This window comes from Corapipo altera, unplaced genomic scaffold, assembly GCF_003945725.1.
Source record: "Corapipo altera isolate COAL_440 unplaced genomic scaffold, ASM394572v1 70, whole genome shotgun sequence".
Lineage (NCBI taxonomy): Eukaryota > Metazoa > Chordata > Aves > Passeriformes > Pipridae > Corapipo > Corapipo altera.
The window spans coordinates 102348-114897 of NW_020884911.1; the positions used below are offsets into that span (position 1 = coordinate 102348).

General features: G+C 49.5%; 1 protein-coding gene across 4 annotated transcripts in view; it reads right to left on the reverse strand.

Moving 5' to 3' along the window:
- Window positions 1–12550, reverse strand: part of SLC24A3 (solute carrier family 24 member 3) — a 104901-nt gene that overhangs the window by 30627 nt on the left and 61724 nt on the right. For all 4 annotated transcript variants that reach the window (XM_027653988.1, XM_027653991.1, XM_027653990.1 and 1 more), the window contains one exon: window positions 3521–3595. In XM_027653988.1, the coding sequence (XP_027509789.1) occupies window positions 3521–3595 (75 nt within the window). The remainder of the gene's footprint in view (window positions 1–3520; window positions 3596–12550) is intronic.

Sequence of the window (12550 nt, forward strand, 5' to 3'; positions counted from 1 at the left end):
ATGGTGAGGGCTGAGGGACGGACCAGCTCCATGGTGAGGGCTGAGGGTAGGACCAGCTCCATGGTGAGGGCTGAGGGAAGGACCAGCTCTGCGGTGAGGACTGCCAGGGCAGGCGCAGGGCTGTGGCGCAGGGCACACCCCGGCACCGTCAGGGTGAGCCCTGCCGGGGTGAGCCCTGCCGGGGTGAGCCCCGCAGCCCGCACCGGCAGGTGGCTGTCGCGGCCCGCCAGCCCCGCCGGTTCTCGCCGGGCACGGCTGATGAGGGACCCGCCGTGTGCCGGGACCCTCCCCGCCACAGCCCCCGCCGCCCGGCCCCTCCGAAGCGCCCACAGGGAAGTGCAGCGTCCGAACCAGGGACACACATCCACGGCAGCGCCCCAGGGAAACGGCAGGGAAAGGGAAGGAGCCCCTGAGAGCGGAGCGAACGCTCCTCCTCGGCCGTACGGCCACAAACAGCAACTCCTGTGCCACAGCCGAGTTACACTGATAGTTACAGGAAGAAAACGTGACCACGAAACGTTGTAAATTACAGCTCCCAGTCACCGTGATCTAATGTGACAAGGCCTGTTTTAGGTTACAATGTGTTGGTGTGACGGGACATAAGCATGTGCAGTGACCTTTGGGACTAAAACCAGCACCCGTCCCACTTTTGCCACTAATGACTCTGACCGTGTCCCTTCAAGTTAAGATACACAGGCATCTTTTTCCATTCAAGGGAAAAAAAGAGTAAGTTTTGCCAAGCTCTACAAGAAGACAAAGTAACGTTGCAATACTATTATAAGGTTAAAAAAACCCAGGGCTGAATCAAGGTGAAATAAGCACAGTGAGTGCAGTTTATCCACTTCTAACCTCTGTGCTTTAGAGTTCACTCACTCTTACCAAATGGCCTGGGGTAGCAAACACAGGTGAGTCTATACTGCTCTGCTATTTCTTAAAACAGCATTGCACTTCCTTTCCCAGTGCAAATGGAAGGAGACAAAGTTAAATGGATTTAACCAGCACAGTATCAAGCTTTTTAAAGCTGCTGTATCTCAGCATTGGCAAGAATATATTTATTACCCCTCAGGTGTATTTACAATTAGTAAAGACACCAGTGGAGTGCAACTTGTAACACAGCAGCACCAGCTGCTGTTCAAAACACCACAAGAACAACCTTCTAAAAGCAATATCATTCTTCAAGATTGATGATTCTATTCCAGCTGAAAAGAAGTCCCAATGTCCTGATACTGCAAATTATCCCTGCATACAAAGCTCTGAAGTGTTTTTTAAAAGGAGCACACAAATCTCAGGAAGAGGGAACCACAGGCAGGTTACGGAGCCTGTGGCTCATCTCCCAGCTGAGCCATGGGGGACTGAACAGTCAGAATTTGAGTAAAAATGTCCTGCCACCTCAATTTGATTCTGCCTTAAAAGGACAGGAAAGATTAGAGCCACTGTGAAGCCAGGGGTTCTCTGGTGAGTAAAGGGGAGGAGAAACTTCTTAAACTGAAGCAGTGTTTGACTCTGAAAGGAGAAATCCTCATGTACCATCTACTGGGGAGCAATATTGCATAAAAAAGGGTTGGTAAATCAGCTGGAGAGAAGTTTAACCACTTAAAATGTTTTCCCTTCCTCCCATCTTTCTCTGCTTTTCCCTAACAGGTGTTAAAGTCATTTGCAATGATTGCTATGGAGTAACACAAAAATACACGGGATGTGCTCCACATCTCCCAGGCCAAATCAGCCCTGTAGTGCTGTAACATGGGAATGTGAGTTCTGGTAATGCCTTCAAGCCTCCACTAATGCCTGGAGTTGCACAGTCCTGCTCCCCTGGCTGTGTGAAGTGCCTTGAACTTCACCACTGATAAGATGAGAAGAGGGTGCATACACCTGGAGAGAAGCTAACTCAAGGCTTAGGGAAAAAATAACTCTATCCTGATATTATGGGGTACATCCCAAAAGAAAATGACTCCTATAGTTCTGTAAGTATGAATAATAGCTTATGCAGCAATAAAGGATCAGAGAAAAGTCTTGTTCCTTATAAGGATAACAGAGATGGCTGTTCCACGAGCCATACAACTTTCTCATGGCACAGAATATGTAACTAGGAATTTCAAGAGTGCACTGGACACAATACAACAGAGAATAGTTCTCCACATCCTGAAGCAGCTGACAGCCATGGGGGTGAACCAGAAGAAAAACCTGCCTTGCTTAAAGAATTTAAAATTGATGACAGAGTCAACAGATTTTCAACTTGTTTGCTACCATGCAGTAAATTAAATGCCCAGTCCAAGCACCAGGAGGCTAAATGCCAGGCAGCTGCCCACATCTGTGCTTCCTGTGGAGTAAACTAGGACAATGCCTGCTGGATGTCTTTAAGCTTGTGCAGTGGAACTCACTACAATTGGTATGTGTGGCCATGGTTGTTGTTTAGCAACACTTCTTGGTAGGAGGTCACTGTCAGGCTCCCAAAGCAAAAACAAACAAAAAGGTTTTTGCTTTGCAGCTCACTGCTAGTAATTACGTAGGAAGGTTATTTTTCACCAGCTGCAAAAAAGGCTGACCTTGCAGTATGAGGAACAGAGGTCCAAACAGGTTGAGGCAGACCCTCTGTTTGGGATGAGGCAGATGCAGGCCTTGGCACCTCCAGAGCGTGTCTGACACGCAGGGTGCGTGGGAGGGGGCAAACTGAAACCCACTGTTGAAAACACTAATCAAAGTAACCCAAACTGAGAAATGCAAGACCCCCTTCAGACTCTAAAGTCCCCCTCTTGCTCACATACGGAAGTTAACCTCACAAAATCACTCTTTCTTTCTTTCTTGGGGAATCTTAGGGCACTAGACTAGGCTGGGGGAAAAGAAAAGCAACTGCTACTGGGAAACTAAATTTTTACATTTCCTCACATTGTTCGGTGTTGGTTGCAAAGGTATTGCTGAACTGACAGCAGTGTCCTTATCTAAAATTTGTGCTAACACTTTTTCACTGTGTAGCCCAATTCAGAGGCATGTGGAGCATTCACTGAGCCTGATGAACACTGGAATATGCACAGCACTGAGAACTGCTGAAACCGTGGCCTTTGTTAGAGGACTTGCTGCCAGCATGCACTGAACAGACCTGCCCCAGTTATGTGTGGAACTTTAACATTTTGTATTTGTTCAGGATCTCTTTCCCCTGGGCACAAATGCTGCCTCCTTACAGGTTAGTACACATTTTTTAGGAAACCACAGAGGTTGTTGCTGGAGATCACTGAAGCATCCCCTGCAAGGGGGCTCAGCACAGGGTTTTAGCTCTGCAGCCTGTGTGTCTGCACTGGGCTGATGCAGCCCACACCAGCTATGGCTCTGGACACTCCATGTCCTACCCTTGGGCCAAGCTGTCCTGCAGAACCACGGAGACTACAAGCAGTTTTCCACAAGCACAAATCCACGTGACTGCTGGAGCCAGGATTTTAGCTACAAGCCTGTGATTCCACAGCAGGTTCCCTTTACAGGTGGCAGTAGACAATGGGCTCCCACAGAAGAACAACCTTCAAAAACTTACCACAATGAGTGCAACAACAGACAGGGTGTAGTAGATTGAATCTCTCAGGAGACTCCACGACGACAGTGCAACAACCTGGGGAAAGAGGCAAAGAGAGGATGTCAGCCAGGCTCTCACCAGCACCACTGCCACGACAGCAGCGTGTGCCACAGGCCAGCCTGACCCTCGGGGTGGGCTGGACTCCAGGGGGAGGCCCGGGACAGGCAGCGCCTTCTGGGGCTGCTGGAACAGCTGTGAGGGACACGGGCATGGCCAAGTCTGAAGCTCCTGCAGACTCAGCTGTCCCCAGGTCAGGCTGGGTGTTCCCAGGGCAGCCTGCCTCCAAGGAGCCTGCCAGGGCAGCAGGGAGGGGCTCAGCTTTACCAGCACAAACACACAGATGGGTATCACTACAGCCCTGGGTGCATCTCCACAGGTTTTGGGACAAACACTCGCGTTAACACTCCAGCAAAGCGATACAAACAAAACCGAGTAACTTATATGCAGTGGGGAATAAAATGGCATTGCTATGCAGTTCATGTCACTTGACACCTCCCAAAGCCAGAGAAATGAGAAGGAATTGTCACTGCAGGCTGAACAAGCTCGCAATTCAGAACTTAGAAGAAAAAATACCAGTGAGTAAGTTAGTCTTTAACTTCATAAATAGTACTCAAAAGGGCAGATTAAAGCAGTTATGTGGTGGTAACATCTTCAGTATGAGTCTCTCTCTTGAATCTAGGAAGTCCCCTCATGTAGAAGCTTCTCCTCAAACCTGTATTTCCCATTTCTGGAGTGCATTTCAAATGCTGTGGGTCACATCCTTCACAGGTGTAAAGCTGATGGAGGCAGATGGGAGATGCTTCATTTACACTGACTCGGACCTGAACATATAAATGAATTTTCTGACCGTATCCTCCACTCATGCTTGTGCACGAATTCAGTCAAATGAACAGTAACTTTATTTTCTTTTCTATGATAGTTGAAGAAAGGTTCTATTTCAGAGTGTTAGCAAAACCAGTTTCCCAAATTTCTCTTCATATTAACTCTTACAATATTAGAATTTTCCAGAGCTGCTAGCAAAACAAATGCTGTAAAAAGATACTGACCATTATACTTCTTAATACTATGGTTTTTTTATGTGGATCCAATTTATGCCCAGTGTAAAGTCTCTTTATGCAACCACTGACATGTTAGAAACTCCAATCTGAAATAAAAAAGCAGGCCTTTAAAGCCCTTGAGTCAGATGAGATTTATACCAGCTGACAATACATTTCAAGGCACACAGAGAGAGATGAATGGACACGCCTTCTGATGAAAATTTCCAAATGTAGAAACATGGAGATGGGGTCATAATTCTATTCTAAGATTCTTAATTAAATTTCACATTTATAGGTCGTGTGCCCCTTCATCCTTGATTGAGCAATTTTTGTGAGAGCGTTTATAAAACACTTTGACATTATGCCACTCGGTTTTCAGGATGCTGCTTAAGGTCCTCTGCACTTTGCTCAGCATGGATGCTGAAATTCCAACCCCAGACAAGTCTCTTGACCACTCAGTGGGGACTGAATCTAGCAGCCCTGAGCTGAAAGGAAAAGCTCTGAAGTCCAGGCTTAACTGAGAGCATCCCCCCAACGAGTCCCTGAGACTGACAGTGCCTGCTCCCCTGCACTCCACAGCATCACCTGTGGGGTTAAAATGACCCATGTCAGATACCAGGTTTCTCACTGGTAAATTTTCACCCTGCAACCTCTTACATTTACTACTGGGAATGCTTATTTCCCTTTTTAAATGGCTGGAGACCAGAAAAATCAAGATGTTATCAGTTCTAGCTTGATTTCTGCCATTTGCAACTCCTGAAGCTGTGACCTCACCCAGCACACACGATCTCCTCCATCTAGCACACACATGGAGTTCAGCCACCAGAGAGAAAATCCCCAAAAATCAGACATTGGCGCCTGCTGCCCTTAGCACTGAAGTGCAAAACACTCAGTAGCAACATACACTATGCCCCATCCTATACTCCTGGCCCATCCTAGGGCTTCACCATTTATTCTCTGTAACACTGACCCCTCTCTCTTCTGCTCTTCCACATTATTTCTCTCACCTTAGCAGCGTGGCAGCTCTTCTCCCACCCAGGAGATGCTCCTCCCAGAGGCCATCCAGCTGGCTGTCATCCAGCCTGCTCTGCCCCCAGCAGTGATGGGCCCCAGACAAAGCACATGTCACAGAACAGGGCTGCTGCTCCCTGGGCCAGGATGTTTGTGCTCCCGCTGCAGAGTCCAGAGGGGTGTGCACTCCTGGGTATTCTCTCTGCTCAACTTCGAGGGCAAGTATGTTGAACATTACCTAATCACCTCCATGTTCTTCAGGGATCTTTTCCACTCTGAATTTCCTCGTCTCATGGCCCATTCTTTGCTTGACATTCTCAGGCTCTGATCAGCTGCAAACATTGCTGGGAAATGCTAGGCTTTGGAAGCAGTCTCCCTAATCTTGTTTCTCTGTTACCCTCTGGCACAGAAGGTCTAGATTTTTAGGTATTAAGAGCTAATAACTTAATTGGTTAATGCAGAGAGGCAGGAATGCTTGGACGAGGGTGTCAAAAGATTAAAGGCAATCCCTGCAGCGATTAGCCTGAAGAGTCTATGGAGGTCAGCAGAGATGTGCCAGCAGTAAATCCACCACGGTCCAAAGGCATCCAGAAGCAGAGAATCTGGGTCAGACTTCATGCTCCTCTTTGACGTGGACTGCACAGGAGTGATTCAGGAAGCTCTTCCCCACCCTAGCAGAGGCTTTTGAATGCTTGTCTGTGCTGACTGACAAAACTCCCCCTCACTGAGACCCCTTGCAAGCCCCTGAGCCACAACCACCAGCTGTCAGGGGCTGTGTCAGCCCCTTCCATCAGCCTCAGTGAGACACGCAGCAGGAACCTCCTCCCACGCTGCTCCTGGTTTGCAGGGGCTACCCTTGAGCTGGGGGGAGCTCTTACAGCCTGCTGGGGTCCCTCCAGAAGGGGCTGTCCTCCTGACACTACTGTTCAGCAAATCCTTGACACAACTTCAAATCAACCCCATGGTAACACAACAGGATCTCCTGCCAAAGCAAGACAGATGACTAACTGCTGGCCACTGCTACAGGAAACAGTGAACTCGGGTGGAGGTCAGGGACAGATTTTCAGGGAAGCAGACTGGCCATAGTTTGGAGTTAATACATGCCTTATGCCTTTGGAATTATCCAAAAATAAAATGGGTTCTACTTCAGGTACCAGCTCTCACCCCTGATGAGGACAGGAAGACAAAACCCAGCAGCACTCTACTTCCTCATGCTTTGCAGAATTCAGTCCCCAGCAAAGCCCTGGTTTCACCTCGCAGCAACCAAACCCAAGCACTTCTGCAACCCACTGAAGAATCACAGAATTGTTTAGGCAGCAAAACCCCTCTGAGATCATCGAGTCCAACCATGCCCCCAGCACTGCCAAGATCACCACCAAACCATGTCCCCAAGTGCCACATCTACAGAGAGACAGCTCACAGCAGAGCCCATCAGCTGAAGTACCTGAGCCACAGCTGAAGGGAACCGGGACAGGAGAAGCTTCAGGACACACACACACACACACTGTGCTGCTCTCCCAGCCAGATGCAACACGTGCACAGCCCCCGGATGCCGCAGTGGTACCGCTCAGCACTGTGTGCATCTCGCTCCCTCTTCTGCCCAAACACAGCCCCAGGAACAACCCAACCAGGACCTGCTCAAAGAGAGCCTGCTGGCTCACACTGCCCTACCATCTCTGCAGAGGGTCCAGAGTTTCAAGGCATTCTTACCTACAGACCACTGTGAAATCTTCACCTATTGATAGCATTATTGTTGGCATTAACTGCGTTGGTAATAACAGTGACGTTAGCTGGGGTTTAATTTTACTTGCTCTGCATGAATATAAGTGGCAGATGTCTTAGCAGTAAACATCATTATTGGATCTTAATGACCTTATGCAAATCCAACCAATCATCCTGAAACCACAGCTGCTCAGCCAAGCCAAGCAGAAAATTAAAATATCCTCCATGAGACGACCAAGACACTTTCTCCACCAGCTATCTGAGAGAGAGGGAAATTACTTGAGTGGACAGAGCAAAACCTGCCTACAAGGATGGACCCTAGAGTATGCCAGACATTGCTGTTAAAGATAGACCTGTACTTTACTTGCAAAATTGCAGTTACAAGCACTTTGTCATCTGTGTCAGTGCTAGAAAGAAATATGAAGAAAATCTACTTCACTATGCTCAGGTAAAATTTAATAGGTTCCCCTGTCTTTTACTCAGTTAAATTCAGCCTAAGGTCCATTCAAATCTGAAGCCATAGCAATTCAGGAGGTACATATGTGAACAAGAAAAAAGGGATTCTTGAATTCCTACAAATGGTGGCACTTAAAAATCACTGAGCTTTCTTTTTCGGAACACAAACCTCTGGGGCAGTTCCTTGAAGCCCTTCCACTGTCACAAAGACTGGCAGCAGCCAGCCAGGCTGCTGGTCACCACAGGGATGGTGTCCTTCAGACAGACAGAGCTCTGGCAGCTCCCTGGGCACGCACATCTCACGAGGTGAATGCCAACGGTGCCCAACCTCTGCCCCCTGATGAGCCGTTGAGCTTCCTCGGCTGGAAGCACAGGACCACAGTGCGCCCTGGCTCTCACCTCATCCCACTCCTCAGGCCCTGTGTGTGTCTGTGTGCCCGTGTGTGTGCAGCTGAGAGCTGCTCCCCCACGCCAGGCCATGGCAGCCCAGTCTCTGTGCCTCTGCACACCCGTCCAGGCCCACAGTCAGTGCTGACACCACGCTCAGCTCACGCGCTCGGGGACAGCTCGAGAGTGGGCTCAGAGCCAGCTGGAGACTGGGCTGGTGGCCACAGCAGGCTGCTCAGACAGCCCACACCTCAAGTGACCTGCTCCTGTCCCATGGCCAGTGCACCGAGCTGGAACACCCCACATAAAACAGGGTCAAACCAGACAGGTTAACGAGACCCCCTCAGATTTTGTGATGCTCCGGCACTTGTCATTCTGTATGGAAAAGCAAGAAAGGCCAAATTCTTTCTGTCTGTCTCGACAGCAGCCTGGGAAATCCTGATTCCTGAGAAGCCAAATATCTCAGGCTGACTTTGGAGAAGTTGTCAAGGGCCTCACACTCCAGGACAGCCCTGACAGAGACTGATCTCTCAGGGCTTCTGTTTCCCTTGACAGGGGCACAGGCTCTGCTTTTAAAATTTGCCATTGATTATTTTAAGAATTCCTTGCTTGGCTCAGGTAACTCTAAGGATCCTGCCACCTGCCTGCTCATTCTCACTAGTCATAATATCAATGAAGCATCACATATTAACGGGAGAATGTGACAGTGCCCTACTTGTATCCATGTCTATATTACATTAGGCTGTAGATCCATCTGTGATTGTCAGCAAGAAGCCACTGCAGAGCCTCTGCACCTTTCCTGGGAGACATATCCCCATCTATGACACTAAGGAACAGAGGCAGCCTGGAAGATGAGGTGTTCACTTGGGACTGGAGCAGTGCAGCTCTTGTCCTTCCCCTGGTCCTATGGCCCAAGTTCAGGAGAGTTAATTAAGCACTCTCCCTTCCTCAGACAGGAGATAAGATTCTTCTTTTTTTTCCCAGCAGCAGTACTGGATAATAAATGTATGTGGGACTGCAAGGAGCTTAAATCCTTTGGAAAGGGGGACCCACAGACACACAGTAACCGAGATGCACTGCGTTCATTTCTCACTCATAGTCACTTTGTTCACAGGCAACTCCATTCTGACAGTTTTTCTCTCTGTTTAGTCCTTTTTGCCCTCATGTTAATCAACTGCCACTGCAAACCACTCCTTAGCCTGCCCAACAGCACCTGAAGGCCTCATTTCACCAGCACTATTCCCACAGCAAAACACAGGGTTGTGCCTGAGCCAAGAGCCATGGGCTAGAAATCCCATGTACAGGACGTGGCACGGCTCAGAGGGTGGCGGGTTCCTGGTGGCACTTTGACACATCTGTTAATTCAGACAGAATCTGCCAAGCAGGTCCAGCATGATCTGAGAGGCTGCCCATGGGTCCCCAAACACTGGAGCTCCCAGCCCTCACCAGTGGGATGTCCTTCCTGGTGTCTCAATCACACATCCCTGGCTGCAGCCTCCATCTCTGGCTCAAGTCTGCCACAAGACTTCTGGCCACATCCTTCTGCACCATCGGCCTTTCGAGGATGCTGTTCCAATGCCTCTCACATCTTCTCTGAGGTCATTTCACCTCAGCCAAATCTCCCTCTCTTGCTTTGTGAGAGTCCCCCGTGTGGGGGTCACAGTCCCTGTCACCCTGCCAGGAGGGATGGCAGTGTCCCTGCCCACTCCAGAGGGAGCACTCCCCATCCCGGGCAGCCACAGCACCCGGCAGTGCTCAGCACCAGGGAAAACAGTGGAGGGCAGGTGGAAGGGGATGGATGCCAGTGATCCAGAGGCTGCAGGCTTCGTGCTGTTGGAAAGGGCATGACCAAACAGAAGGTGGGAAACAGCAACTGCATGTTTAATATTCAGCACACACTTTCTCTCTCTCGCTCGCTCTTAAGTGCATCAGTCCTGTAGCATTTGTAATGAAGATAAGGCAGGAAGGAATTACTTAAGATAATTACTGCCATCTTCTAGCAGTGTGTAGGAAGAGAGGAACGGCCTGGCCATCAAGACCTGCACGGTAATTTTCACAAAACCTGCCTTGTTTTAGGCTCTGTTACATCCTTCCTGCAATGAGCCAATCAGTCCCTCACCAGTTAATAATCATTAGCTGCAAATCCAACACAGCAGAGACCACAGGGTACACTTTTCCCCCTCACTGCTCCTCCACTGATCACCCCCTAGACTTCAACATGAACTTGTGAGTCAGTCACACTCGTTCCCACTTTACAGCCCCTGGAGGGAACAGAAGCATCGTTGAGAGCAAGGTCTGAACACCTCTGGATGCCTGAGGAGCTGGGGTCAGAGAGCTGCAGAGGCCCAGAAACTGCAGCAATGGGAGAGCTCTCCATGCTGGAGGAGCAGCTCTCCATGCTGCTCCCCCTGGGACAGTCCCATGGTGCAGGGGAAGGGCTGGCCAAGCTGGCTGCTCCTCTGCCAGGAGAACACATGAGGGGCCATCCCACAGCACAGCAGGAATCCCAATCCCACATCCCCTCCTGGCACACTGAACCACTGCCACAGCAGACAGTTTAGACAGATTCCTGCATGGAAGGTGCTCCAGGAAAGCTGGTGGGCAGCTGGAGGTCCCTGTGCTGGACTGACAGCACAGCAGGATGTCCTGGACCAAGGCTAGGGAGCGCCCAGAGACACTCCCTCTATACCCCACTGTCACACCCCCAATAGCCCAGGACACTAGGAGTGTCCAGCTCAGACCCCTGACCACAATCTTGGGCAAAGATCCCAGAGTCCTGTGATGCAGCATTCAGGTTTGCTCGGGGCTTTGACCAATACCCCACCACTCCCAGCCTCAGCAAAACACCAAAGGAACTCAGGTCAGACCAAAGAAAAGCCAGGCCTTAAAACACACATCTCTGTCAGGCAGTTAACACAGCAGTGATCTAAGGGACTCACTGTGAGGAAAGCTGCCTTCCCACTACCAGCCCCCTGATTTTACCTCTGGTCCCCCGTTCTCTGCAGAGCTCAGCTGCCACTCCAGCTCTCAGTTCGTACACTGTGCACCAGTTCAATTTATTCTCATTATTTCTCCGAGAATATTTGCTTTTTTTAAGCAGCTCTAGATATTTTCATCACTGCGGCAGCAATCCGTCTCTGTGACACTCTCAGAATGGAAACAGTGGACACCCTCCAAACCTCAGGACAAAGCCAAAAATATTTCCCTGCTCAACTGGTACTCATAACCATCCATGAGTTACTGGGACCAGCATGTCTCTGTAGCTCAGATTCCCACAGAGCCGAGGCAGCAGGACCCCGAGACCTGCATTTGCAGATGCCTGCTGGACTGCAGGATCTGCAGCAGAATTCAGGGATAGCTGTAGACAGGTCAGTGTGCACAGGTTAAATATGTGCCAGTCTTTTCAGTCCTTGCCAGAAATAAACCCCACGTTTTGTGATTTCCCTTGTTTTCACACTACAAATGACTTAAGAAAAAATCCTACCAATGGTACATCCACAGTATTGATCTGTGTGTGACTTTTGAGAGAGAAAACTCGATCTCAAATGGCGACAGTGTTTCATGGCAGTTAGGAACTAGACTGTTTTTATGCTGATATGAATCTATTTTCAACTCTTCTGATTGTCTTCCCTACTTGTATCCCACTACTGAATGCAACTCTGTGAACAGGGTGTTGAAATGCTAATATAAAAAAATCACAGCAGCTTCTGTGATGGCCAGACCAGTCCTGGACCTTCATGTTATACATTCATCAGCCACTGGCACTGAGCTGGCACCACCTTCATGCATGCTGTTAGTCCAGTTCTGGGAAAGAAAGTTACTTCAGGAATGACAAAATGCTTGCCAAGCTCATCAGAGCTCTCCCATAGGAGACCCAAAGAGTTATGGTTTAACAGGTACCTCTGACAGAGCTTATTCACCACACACAGGCCAATGCTATGGATCAGCAGCACGGGGACAAGGCATGACACGGACAGAGAAGAGGACAGACACCTTTCCTGTTACCAAACACACTGCCTGGTCAATGCAAACCACGTTGGCTCACACAGCAGCCACAAATTTGCTGTAAATGCAGAAACTCCTCATTCCCGAGATAACACACTTCTGTTAGAGGGAGCCAGAAAGGATCTAATTTGCATTATCACTCAGAGTCGCTCTCTTGTCTGTCTGTGCCAAACATCCCAGCAGGAAAACCCCAGGGAAAGGGAGCATTCCACTGCCTACAGCAGATATGGCTCTGACAGCACACAAAGGGTGGCCTGAGGAGCCCACCCACCACCTGCCCAGGTAGCAGCAGGGGAGGAGCTGAGGCAGCAGGTAACTCCTGCTGCTGGCCCGGTAACTCCTGCTGCTGGCCCGGTAACTCCTGCTGCTGGCC